This window comes from Chelonia mydas, chromosome 3 (genome assembly GCF_015237465.2).
Source record: "Chelonia mydas isolate rCheMyd1 chromosome 3, rCheMyd1.pri.v2, whole genome shotgun sequence".
Lineage (NCBI taxonomy): Eukaryota > Metazoa > Chordata > Testudines > Cheloniidae > Chelonia > Chelonia mydas.
The window spans coordinates 57,164,648-57,177,788 of record NC_057851.1 but is presented as its reverse complement, the minus strand read 5'-3'; the positions used below and the strand labels follow the sequence as shown (position 1 = coordinate 57,177,788).

The following is a 13,141-nucleotide window of genomic DNA, read 5'->3' as shown; positions in this document are numbered from 1 at the left end:
TCCTCCACTTTTATTAAAAGGTCACTTCTGTTAAGCAGCGCTGATTAGTCGAGACTAGGTTCACTGTATTTAGAAGCCATACATACCTATGTTCACTCATACAGGGCCAAATGCTTGAGAATGCTGCCCTCATAAGTGAGTTGTGCACACAGGGTGAAATACACCTCTGCACAGAGAGCCAGGACAGGGCCTATCCACCACTTAGCATCCTTAAAATAGGTCTTAAGTGGGCATAGGCCTTTTGTTAGCTGTCTGTGCAGGGGTGAATTTCACCCCTCGGGTATTGTACACAGGACTGAGGAACAATGCATGTAATGGCCAAGGGAGCTACTCTCCCTGTGTGTGGTATTGGGCCTGTGTGTCTGGATTGACTCATATTGTCCACCGTTCCCCATCTATGCCCCTGGAATCATGGGTGCTGGGGGTGCTGCTGCACCCCCTGGCTTGAAGTGGTTTCTATTATATACAGGGTTTATGGTTTGGTTCAATGGCTGTCAGGACCCCCACTATAAAAATTGTTCCAGTGCCCCTGCTTGGAGTTGAGCTCCAGTTTGTGTAAAGAGTGACAAACATGTTTGCGAGGGACCTCTGCTTCCTTTTACCCTACTGTGCTTGTGCGAGCCATGGCATTTCTTCTCCATTTCAGGCCTGGCATGCCCCGCAGAGAGGGACAGAGGGTTTGACCCTAAGTATCTACTGTAGAAGTCTATTCTAACCTCTGTCAAAGGTCTCTCAGAAATGAATTTGATAAAATCTTACTTTAGGCTGCCAAACATGATGTTCAGGCAAACATAAATACTTTTTTTCCCTAGCCTTTTTAAAGATACTTTTTTTATTCAATGCCCTCTTTGAGCACCATGTTATGGAAAAATAATACTTATTTATAGAACATTTATCAACAGCAGTTAGAAAATGCTGATGATGTCCTTCACTAAGTAGGTTTTAAACTATTTTCGGATTGCCAAAAATTGAAGTACACAGCTCCCTTTTTTGCAACAGGTAGGCAGAAAACCCTAATCTGTTTGCAATTACAAATGTTATTTACAACATAGCAGTGGCTGCTGGATTTGAAGAGGTGTTTACCTATGTGGAACTAGAAAAATGGTAAGCCTGAAATATAGTGCCTAAGGGAATTTACTGACCTTGGCCAGAAACTCTATCTAATACTAAAGGGTAAAATTGAGAAAGTTGGCACAGCAGCATGCTACCAGTGAAACGGGAGACAAACTAGTAATTCTGGCAGAAAAATAATTACACCAGGCATATTTTATGATGTTTATATTACTGCAGCTACCATTCCTTCCTACAATGTTATATACTGTAAGCTAAAATGTTTTCGTAGTGCATGGACTAAAGTCATGGTTACTGGGAAAAATGAAATTTGTAGCTGGGAAAGTAAATTCTGTATGCAGTGGTAATCCTGTATATATGTTCAAATAACAAAAATTAATAAAGATATAGTGCCTTTGCTAGACTTTTCACGTGTGGGATTATGGGAGTTGGAAGAAAAGTAAAAAACAAAGTAATTTAATTGGTTAAAGGTACATGAAGTTTCATTGGTGAACATATGCATGCACAGTTTTGATCTAACAAGATTTTACTTAAACTCTACTCCACAAACTATTTGTATTGTCCTGATTAAAGACTAGATCTATATTTTCTATGCAGAAGAGGATCATGCTTTTAAACCCTCAGGTACATCGAGTAGTTAGGAGTCTACAGTATTGGATCAATTATGTGGAACATAGATGAAATCACAATATCTTTCAACTGTGATGAGTTTGGCTGATTTTTCTCAATGGGATTTCTTCCATATAAAGACCAGAAGCTATGATGGCAAGAAGCCAGAAAATTTGCAGCTGGTAACTCAATCTCCAAGAAAAGAGAGAGAACAAGTGTTTTTTTTTTTCTTTCAAATGACTGATAATAAGATCATTTAAATACTTGTATCTTTCTGCTTTGTATAAACATTCTGTGATTTCCAATATGATGAAACTGAAATTATTCATATTTTTATTCCATAGTTTGTAAACTGAGGGTATCTGAGATAACTTTCTTCCTTTTCAAAACATTGCAGCTTTGTATAAATGTTTGTTTTTGTCATTTCTATATCTCTTGACTTGTGTATTTGTTTGCATATCTTCTTCTAAGTTATGTTCTCTCTTTCTTGTTTTACATGTGCAAACTTCTGCACCATCTATATTAATTTATTTTATTTCACTAAAAGTTGAGTGATGTTGCTTACCTGAATATGTTAATGATATATACTAATTATTCCATTGTATAATTGAACACAGGACATGAGGTTAGCCCCTGATTCTAGACTAAAATAATGTAAATCTGGATCATTTGAAAATGCTCACATATTTTAATTTTTGCGTTTAGTTCATTCAAAATATAGGGCTATCCCACTGCCAGATTAGTCATTATCTTAAACTTCTATTCCCTCAGGAATCTGAAATAAATTTATTTTCTATGAATAAAGATCAAGCGAGGTAAAGCCTATCATAGTAGGGAAAAGCATTTTCATTAATTTTGACACGTTAGAAGAGGTCCCTCTGGGAGGGATGTGTGTATGAGGAAATGAATAAATCTTGTACCATGGAAATAATTCATGAATAGTGGATCAGTAGCTGGTATTGACAGGCCACAGCGCATCAGTGGATAACACTAGAAGTACTTCAGTCAGTAAGTCAATTCAATGTACATCATGTAGTGTAGAAGAGGGCAGGAGAAAATAAAGTACCTGCATGGATTAATATGGATAACATGTTTTTTTCTGGTTGGTGTGGCAGGCTTGGAGTGTATTACCAGAGCAGAAGCTGATATTGTGTTGCTGGTGGATGGTTCATGGAGTATCGGGAGACCAAATTTTAAAACAGTCAGGAACTTCATTGCTCGTATTGTTGAAGTCTTTGATATTGGTCCTGACAAAGTGCAGATTGGTAAGTCTTGCAGGTATAAAAGGCGTCTGGGCACATAACTGTTCCATAACAATGTAGTAACCGAATGATAATGGCTTTTTCAGCTCTTGCTCAGTATAGTGGAGACCCCAGAACAGAATGGCACCTAAATACTTACGGTTCCAAACAGAGTTTACTAGATGCGGTGGCCAACTTACCATACAAAGGAGGCAATACTCTAACAGGTACGTTACATTCCCTTAGTTTTCCTTAAGCTGTATTTAAAAATGTTCCAGTAATTGCCATAAATCATCTGGTCAGTATTATCAATGAGCTCAGCACTGTGCATCATAAAAAATTCCCTGCCCAAAGATGCTTCCAGTCTAGTTTGGACATGACTAAAACTGTTCAGACGTACTATAATACGGAAGGTGATGGCACAATCTTGAAGTGTTGGGAAAATCTTGCTGAGGTTAGCATCCAAAGGCAAGGGTTCTCTGCAGAAGTGTGTTTTAAGGAGGGATTTGGTGGAGGAGAATTTGGGTGGATAAGGAATGTGATGGATGAAATAATTTGGCTTATGAAAAAAGAGGGGAAGGCAATTCAGTGCACAAGGGGCAGCATGAAGACAAGTGTGGGGATAAAAAGGGGTGGTGTGGTGGGGATTTTGGCAGGAGGGAAGGGTATAAAAGGGAGAGGAGGAAGAATGGGGAGCAGAGATGTTGGCAAGGGCAGAGGTGGTGCAGGACTTGGTAGGGGAGGATGAGAAGCTTGAATTTGGCGTGGAAGATGATGGACAGCCCTTGAAAGGATGTAAAGAGGGGAGTGATGTGGTCAGTGATGGCTATGGTGAAATACATTTGTTTGCCAGTAAGGTATATTTTTAATAGTGTACCGTGCTCACCAGTTGCCTCTTTATGTAACATTAGGAATGGCTTTGAGTTTCATCCTAAAAGACAATTTCAAACCAGAAGTCGGATTGAGGCCTAGAGCTCACAAAATCGGTGTTCTCATCACTGATGGCAAATCACAAGACGATATAGTGGCTCCTTCAAAGAGACTCAGGGATGAGGGAGTGGAACTTTATGCGATTGGTAAGTATTGTATGAAGAAAAATTGAATGTAGAGATGAGTTTTAAAAGATCATAATAGATCAATAGTAATGCACTTGAATCCATTGAATGCGATAGAAATGATGTGTTTCGGTGCGGGAGGCTTAGCTATATTACACTTCATTTAAGTCTTGTTTATGTGTCATGTATTTAAGGTATTAAAAATGCGGATGAAAATGAGTTGAAGCAGATTGCAACAGATCCAGATGATACCCATGTTTACAACGTTGCTGATTTCTCCTTCCTCATTAATATTGTTGATGACTTAACGATTAATCTGTGTAATAGTGTAAAAGGCCCAGGTATGTCTTTCTTTTCAATCAAATTCATCCTCTCCCAGTTTATGTGCTTTAAAATTGGTCTAAAATTCCTTCATTGCTGACTGGGAACCGTCAAGGCAATCTGCTTTTTCAGCTACTGGCCTAAAGAAGCTGTGCAAGCCACCTGGGATAACAACCGTGTTTTTCCTCCACCAGCATTACGTGGCTGTCTAAGCCTGCCTTATTCCCGGGGTCAGGCACATGGGAAAGATGTTATTTAATGTGTCTCCCCTTATATGGGGAGGGGGCGGGGGAAGGTTCTTTCCTGGCTGACTGTTACTCAACCCAGGAAGAGTTTTAACAGGACTGCACTGTTGAAATGTGAAATCTGGCTGGCTTACAGCTCAGAAGCAAAGCTTAGCCTGGAAAAAGAGCCCCTCAAGATGAGAGTTCTCCCTATCAAATGTTAGTGTTCAGGGTGGGGTAGGAAGGAGAGGGAACTTGCCTAGGTCTGTTAGGAAGGCTACTGCCCACAGAGCCATGAAATGATGTGGTGCTGGGCTATCATTGTCATTGCTGTTGTAAGGGCTCCCCCGGTGAAGTGAGGCTTCATTTCAGAAATACCACCAAAGAGCAGCGGTAAATATTTTTTTCAAAGCAGTTGAACTTGTGTATTATTCTGAGTTTCATTCCCATCACTAGCGAACTTCCTCATTAATGAGCATCTCCCTTTATTTGTTTCAATGCTGTAGGTAGTTTGTCACCTCCCTCCAATCTGGTGACTTCTGAGGTGACACCTCGTTCTTTCAGAGTGACATGGACTGCACCCGTTGACAGCGTGGATAGATACAGGGTTGAATACTACCCTGTTTCTGGAGGCCCACCTCAGCAGGTTAGTACCTGGAGTCTCTGTTCTGATTTTATCTATATGAACTGCAGACTCTTGCATATTGAAGTTTCTCTCATCTAGATTCTGCCAAGACAGCATGGTACCAATTTAAGATTTGTGTTAATCTGAAAGAATGTTGGTTATGTGTGGAGTGACGTGAGGTGGGAAAGGACTTCTGTCTCAAAGAGCATGGAGGCATCTTACAAAAGGGGTATATTCCTGGCCACAATAGCAAGTTACATTATTTTTGCTGAGTGTTTCAAAAACCTGACAGAAATGAGGTTCATACTATAGATGATCTTGGATATTTTAAAATTATGAAACTTGGAGTTTAATATACCTTAGAAAATACTTGTCTATGTTTCCTAGTAATGCCCACTGGTTCATATGTCCACAGTCAGATGTCCCTTTAATCAAGTCCGTTCATGAAAACTCTCTGACCATATCATCAACTAGAAGTAGTGGCCCTTTAGTACACCTTATTCTGGGTCATGGTTAAAGCAAAAGGGATGGTGGGCTCTACAGATTGTGAGATAGTATTTAGGTTAGGGTCAGAGGGTGGCACCTTGGAGCAAGACTGTTAAATCCATACTCAGATCTGACTCTGGCTTTACTCGGCCAAAACTAGCACTTTCTTCAGGATTTGTCCTTTGGTTAGGGCAGGTGCAGCCATTCTGGCACATGTTGACTTTATACCTTGCTTGTCCAATGGCATTTTATTCTGAAGACATTTTGCTTCTTTTTGGTTGATCCTTGTTGCTAATGTCACTGGGTACAGTACATGTGCTCTACAGGTCTCGATTTTCTGTGGTGCCATACTGTCTAAATTCTATGTCCAAAAACAAGGAAGAAGAATTTGAATATTACATTTCCAAGCATGTTCCCCATTCAACCGAATAATGTGTAGCACAGGGGTTCTCAAACTGGGGGTTGGGATCCTCAGAGGGTCGCAAGGTTATTACATGGAGGGGTCACGAGCTGTCAGCCTCCACCCCAAACCCCGCTTTGCCTCCAGCATTTATAATGGTGTTAAATATGTAAAAAAGTGTTTTTAATGTATAAGGGGGAGGGTCACACTGAGAGGCTTGCTGTCTGAAAGGGGTCACCATTACAAAAGTTTGAGAGCCATTGGTGTAGCATAAATGCCAACTATGATAGTAAGGAGTCATTTAAATCTAAATGTACACTGTTACACGTGTGTAACCTTATTGAAAACATATGTCTGCCTAAATCCCTACAACTTGCTTTTTCAGACATAATGGGGGCAGAATACTGAAAAACTAAACATGCAGAAGACTAAGGGATGAATTTATTTATAGTGTAACTCCATTGATGCAAGAGTAATATGCAGCAAGACTGAAGATGACTTTGGTAAATTAAATTAACATTGCTTTTGTTTTTATGTAGTTTTATGTAAATAGAGCGGAAACTACTACAGTTCTGAGAAACCTGAAACCTGAAACAGAATATGTTGTTAAAGTGTTCTCTGTGGTAGAAGATGAAAGCAGTGAACCTCTAAGTGGCACGGAAACAACTGGTAAGTTAGAATTCCAGTGTGAACAATGTGTTTAACAAGTTGGTGTGATACCAGTGATAGTCCTTCAGTAGAACACTTATTATTGCAATACTTCTTGACAACATAAAATGGTAGTTTGGTCCTTGAGTTGCCCATATAACCATTCATGGAAAGTTGTGGCCATAAGAGACAGCTGCAGGGTGGAAATTGTCTGCCCTGACTCTGGCTTCCTTCCAAACTCATAAAGACGCTGCTCTACTAGTCCTCTTTGGCCAGAGCCCTGGAGAAACATTCCAGTAAACGATTTATAATCTCAGGGAATATGGTCCAGAAGTTGTCAAATACATGCCTTCATTCCATCTGTGCACCTCTGTATTACACAGATCATTCTTGCTACAGGCAGCCAAAATGTTGTCTCAAATTGACTCTGATTTTAGAGCATTAATGTGTGCCTGGTTCAGAGCAATTACATCAGTTTTGTGCGTATGGGCATAGATTGGCTCATGTTTCCATTATCAGCTGTTCAAATGATTGATAATATGTATGTTGTTACTGAATGCAAGATAGAGTGACATCCTGAGCCTGTCAACATGTTGATCATTAGCAATTTACTTCTGTCATATGTGATTGCTCTACATTAGGCAGGTTATAAATTCCAAATTAATTTATTCACATTAGTGCTTTAAAATTTGAGGTGCTTTTTTACTGTTTATGTAGTTTTTTACAGAGTAAGAAAACTGTATAACAGAGTAAAGAAAATAGATACAAAAATGTTCCCTTTATATGTACATATCCAGAAGCCAGTTATGTTTGGGTTTGATAATCAACATTTAATATTAATTAAGGTAGAACTTTAGAATATTCAAGAGTCTTAATATACACTTCAAAATGCAGCTTTGTCCTTTAGGAACAGAATGTTAAAATTTTGAAAATTAGTATTATAACAGAAAATCCCTGGACACATTAAAAAGATATGACTGTTACTAATTCTTTAAGTTAATCACCACTTACAACAACAAAATCTGTGGGTTCCTTATTTCACTAACCCTATACCTCCTTATTCCCAAGTGACCTATTCTCTATAGTACTGCTGGATGGTGTATAATGCTAAAAGGCCGTGGAGTAGGCAGAAAAGTAATAAATAAAGTGATTGAATAAAATGAATAATTTCATATTTTCACAGTGCCAATCCCTACAGTCAGAAACCTGAATGCTTATGACATTGGCTCGACTTCCATGAGAGTGAGATGGGAACCTCTCAGGGGAGCTACTGGTTATCGGTTATTGTATGAACCTCTCAATGCCACAATACCAGCTGTAGAAAAAGAGGTGTGGAAAGTTACCTTTATTCTCTGTAACTTGTCTCTCCCCTCCGGCTCCCCACAAAAAGCTGTTAGATTTTCAAGGGTATCCCATAATAGTGAGAAATGTCTGGCAGGTATTTATGAAGAGCAGCACATTTACTGGAGTATCATAAACAATGACATCAGTCAGGAAGTTGTAAATGTAGTGTAAATCTTGGAAACAAAGTTTTCTCTTTTAATTAAATCATTGTTTGCTTTTTCTTTCTGCTCTCTTTTATTTTTCAACACCTTGCATCTTTCTTTCATGTACAGATGCAAGTTGGGTCATCAGTGAATGATGTTCAGCTGGTAGACCTCATCCCCAATACTGCCTACACTTTAACTATTTATGCAGAGTTCGGCGATCTCAGCAGTGACCCACTCACCACTCAGGAAGTGACATGTAAGGGCTTCTTGAATTCTTGCTTTGTTTTATGTTGTATCAGTAATATCTAACTTACATTATATTTTAGCAGCGATGGTTGGGTGGGAGGAGCGGGGCATTTATTTTGTCACTTTCTGTAGTTTTTTTTCTCTAGGTATGGATTTTTCATCGTTGCAAGTGTTTTGAAGGGTCATAAAGCCACTTTAACTGAAAATGAACTAAATGAAAAAAAACCAAACAATATGGCTTCCGGTCCAAGCTCATGGGAGCTTGATAAAGGAAGGGCAATTTGGCTAACAACTTGCAAACAGCAGATTACAGTGGATTTATTTTATTGTGAGCCTACTTATACCTCTTTTCAAAAAGATTTAGTATTTTAACAATTAAAGTGGAAGATGGCTAAAGGTAAAGGAAAAGTTGGATTATCTCACATTACCTGTAGCTACTAAGGGCTAAATTCTGCTTGATTTACTCACATCATTGAGTTCAGTGGGACTGTTCACCTAAATATAGTAACTAGGATTTGGGTGCCAAAAGGCTTATTTAAAAGCAATAAACACATTTGAAATGGTATTTATTTAAAAAGGCATTACCTGTACTTTCTAATTAAACCAACCTCCTTTAAATGGCATTGAAATTATGTTTATAAGAAGGAGCTCTGGCCCTTTTCCAGCCAATATTGAGTAATTTTGAAATCACCAACATGAGCAGACTACAGCTCTTCAACTATTGTGGTGGCTGGATAATTTGTTGAAATGAGTCATCAGGTGGCCAAAACAGGGATTCCCTTTGTTACGTTTTTGGCTTTTATTTATTTATTTTTTTTTAAAAAAAAGATGCAAAAAGAGTTTCCTTTCCACTTTGAGAATAGTAGTTGTATATTATTATTCCTATTTTACAGTACCTTTAGCTGGAGCCAAAAGCTTGAGGGTTAGAGACATTACTCACAGCAGCATGAGTGTCATTTGGGATCCTGCCCCAGGAAAAGTCCGCAAATACCTATTGAGATACAAAACAACTTTGGGAGATGAACCAAAAGAGGTAGGTGGAAAGCATTTTAGCAACTAACTGAAGATTGTTTTACTGTAAGAAGCTTAAATATAATATTAGAAACAGGTAGTAAAAACAGAGAAGATCAGCTGTTGGCAGCTGCAATATCATTAAAAGGGTACTGACATCTTGGGAGCTTTACAAACTTGGGTTGGAATTCTCCCCCTGATCCCCTTGGTTCTACAAAGGGACTGGAAAAGCTCCTTAGCTGGCCAAAGGAAAATTCCTGTGCAGCAAGCACTGGACACTCTGTGTGGCCCTGCTGCTCAGAGACAGCCAAAGATGGGCCGAGGTAACTTAACCAATCCAGGCTTTCTAAGTGTGGCTACACCACCCTTCGAACACCTCAAAGTCAGGAGGGCACGAAGGTGGCTTCAAGCCATTTTAGCCCCTGTGGCCCTGGACTGCAGCTGCATATGCTGCTCTTCCAGGAGGCACAGCACACAATTGCACCCCTAGAGCCGTTTGTGCTGCGTGATATACAGGTTGTGCATATTTGTACTGAGGGAACATAACTTAGTGTACTGACTTAGCTGTTACTGGAAATGTGACAATAAAGTACATTGTCAAAAGGGCTGAGGCTCTTTTTGCAGGTGCAATTTGCATCTGCATTTTTGTATATGGATAATCATAGAATCGTAGGACTGGAAGGAACCTCGAGAGGTCTTCTAGTCCAGTCCCCTGCACTCATGGAAGGACTAAGTGTTATCTAGACCATCCCTGACAAGTGTTTGTCTAGCCTGCTCTTAGAAATCCCCAATGATGGAGATTCTACAACCCCCCTGTGCAATTTATTCCAATGTTTAACCACCCCGACAGTTAGGAAGCTTTTCCTAATGAGCAACCTAAACCGCACTTGCTGCAATTTAATCCCATTGCTTCTTGTCCTATTCTTAGAGGTTTAAGAGAACAATATTCCTCCCTCCTCTTTCTAACAATCTTTTATGTACTTGACAATGCATATCATGACCTTTCTCAGTCTTCTCTTCTCCAGACTAAACAAACCCAATTTTTTCAATCTTCCACCATAGGTCATGTTTTCTAGACCTTTAATCATTTTTGTTGCTCTTCTCTAGACTTTCTCCAATTTGTCCACATTTTTCCTGAAATGTGGTACCCAGAACTGGACACAATACTCCAGTTGAGGCCTAATCAGCACAAAGTAGAGTGGAAGAATTACTTCTTGTGTCTTGCTTTCAGCACTCCTGCTAATATATCCCAGAATGACGTATGCTTTTTTTGCCACAGTGTTACACTGTTGACTCATATTTAGCGTGTGATCCACTATGACCCCTCAGGTCCCTTTCTGCAGTACTCCTTCCTAGGCACATTTCGTATGTGTGCAAATGATTGTTCCCTCCAAAGTGGAGTACTTTGCATTTGTCCTTATTGAATTTCATCCTATTTATTTCAGACCATTTCTCCAGTTGGTCCAGATCATTTTTAATTTTAAACCTATCCTCCAAAGCACTTGCAACCCCTCCTTGCTTGGTATCATCCACAAACTTTATAAGTGTACTCTCTCTATGCCATTATCTAAATCATTGATGAAGGTATTGATCAGAACCAGACTCAGAACTGATCCCTGCAGGACCTCTCTTGATATGCCCTTCCAGCTTGACTGTGAACCACTGATAACTACTTTCCCACCAATTATTCACCCACCTTATAGTAGCTATATATAGGTTGTATTTCCCTATTTTTTTTATGAGATCATGTGAGACAGTATCAAAAGCCTTACTAAAGTCAAGATATACCACATCTACTTCTTCCCCCCATTCACAAGCTTGTTATCCTGTCAAAGAAAGCTATTGGTTTGACACGATTTGTTCTTGACAAATCCATGCTCATTTTTACTTATCATCTTATTATCTTCCAGGTGTTTGCAAATTGATTGCTTAATTATTTGCTCCATTATCTTTCTGGGTATTGAAGTTAAGCTGACTGGTCTGTAATTCCCTGGGCTGTCCTTATTCCACTTTTTATAGATTGTCACTATATTTGCCCTTTTCCAGTCCTCTGGAATCTCTCCTGTCTTCCATGACTTTTTGAAGATAATTGCTAACGGCTCAGATATTGCCTCTGTCAGCTCCTTGAGAATTCTATAATGTATTTCATCAGGCCCTGGTGACTTGAAGTTAACTCTAGGTGCCAGTTACAGTACTTGCTGCTCAAACGACTTGTTTTGCACCTACAGTCAAGTAGTCAGAGGTATGAGTACCCAGATTTGCACCCACAGTTCAAGTGCAGGTGCAACAATGTAGCTACAAATTGCACCCCGAAAAGGAGTGCAAAATTATCCCAGAATATCTTGGTCTTTTTTGTTGGAGCAATGACTACCATATATTAATGTGCATGTATAGGGACAGAAACTTAACTGTGTGTCAATTTATAATTCTGCTGCCTTTATTTTTGTTTCGAGGTGGAAGTTGATAAATCAAAAACGAGCACAGTCCTTTCTAGTCTTCTCTCACAAACTCCGTATGATATACAACTCGTTACAGTATATGACGAAGGAGAATCTATCCCAGTAGCTGCTAAAGCTACCACTTGTAAGTTGTGGGAATATTTAATTTAACTCTGCTATTAAATATGTTTTCTTAGATTCTGTTTAAGCAAAATGTGCTGCATTTTATTGTAGAATTTAGGCAGCAATATCATGTAATCCATTTCTTAAACCTTCACTTTGAGAATTCTAAATTCTTCTTATTAAGTAGAATGCTTAGAGAGCAGAATTCTGCTCTCGGGGACCTATGCAACTTCTGAAGCTGTCTAGTGGATAAGGCATAGCATTAGGAATCAGGACATGTGGGTTCTGTTCCCAGTTGTGTCGTTGATAAACTGTGTGGCCTCGCATAAGCCACTCTTTGTCTCAGTTTCCTCGTCTGTAAAATGGGAATAGCCCTGTGCCCTTTTATAAAATACTCAGATCCTACACAAGGAAAAGAAGGCTGATACTGAAAAGTTTTTTAACCTAGCAAATTTTTTGTCAGTGATAGAAAAAACAGCTCATCAAGGAAAGTGTTCAGCCACAAGATATTGGGTTCAGTACAGGAATTCTTGGGTGACGTTCTAAGGATTATTTATGCAGGAGGTCAGACTAGATGGTCTAATTATACCTTCTGGGAAATCTATGTGCCAGAACTTCAGCTGCTATGAATCGGTGTAGTGCTACTGAAGTCAATGGAGCTGTGCCAGTTTATATTAGCTGAGGACCTGGCCATATGAAAGACAAATTGCTCTGTATAAGTGCTGAGTAACACTACAATTTACTATTAAAATAATTGAAAATGTGTCTGGGAGCATACTCTGTTGCATAGAAAGTTGTTTATTAATGGAGCTTTGTGATTGTGACTATTCTTAGTTTATAGGCTGTATCTTTTGTTCGTTTGTTTTGAGAAGTATTTTTCCTTTCTTCATAATAGTGCCTGTACCAGCACCAGTCAATCTCAGACTCACAGAAGTAACAAAGCAAAGTTTCAGAGGCACTTGGGACCATGGAGCTCCAGATGTGGCTCTCTATAGAATCACCTGGGGACCCTATGGTGGAACAGAAAAGCAGGAGGTAGGAACGAATAGTCAACATGCAGTTTTCTTTAGGACACTCTCAGAGCACTATTTTTTATCTGAAATTAAATTTGTGAATGGCCTCAATCTTGGAAACCCTTCGGGGGGAATTGTAT

General features: G+C 39.3%; 1 protein-coding gene across 1 annotated transcript in view; it reads left to right on the top strand.

Moving 5' to 3' along the window:
• Positions 1-13,141, top strand: part of COL12A1 (collagen type XII alpha 1 chain) — a 131,775-nt gene that overhangs the window by 53,311 nt on the left and 65,323 nt on the right. The window contains 11 exon segments of the mRNA XM_037894338.2: positions 2,796-2,945; positions 3,029-3,148; positions 3,833-3,997; positions 4,171-4,317; positions 5,028-5,167; positions 6,572-6,701; positions 7,864-8,009; positions 8,297-8,426; positions 9,310-9,449; positions 11,881-12,010; positions 12,884-13,023. Of these exon segments, the coding sequence (XP_037750266.1) occupies positions 2,796-2,945; positions 3,029-3,148; positions 3,833-3,997; positions 4,171-4,317; positions 5,028-5,167; positions 6,572-6,701; positions 7,864-8,009; positions 8,297-8,426; positions 9,310-9,449; positions 11,881-12,010; positions 12,884-13,023 (1,538 nt within the window).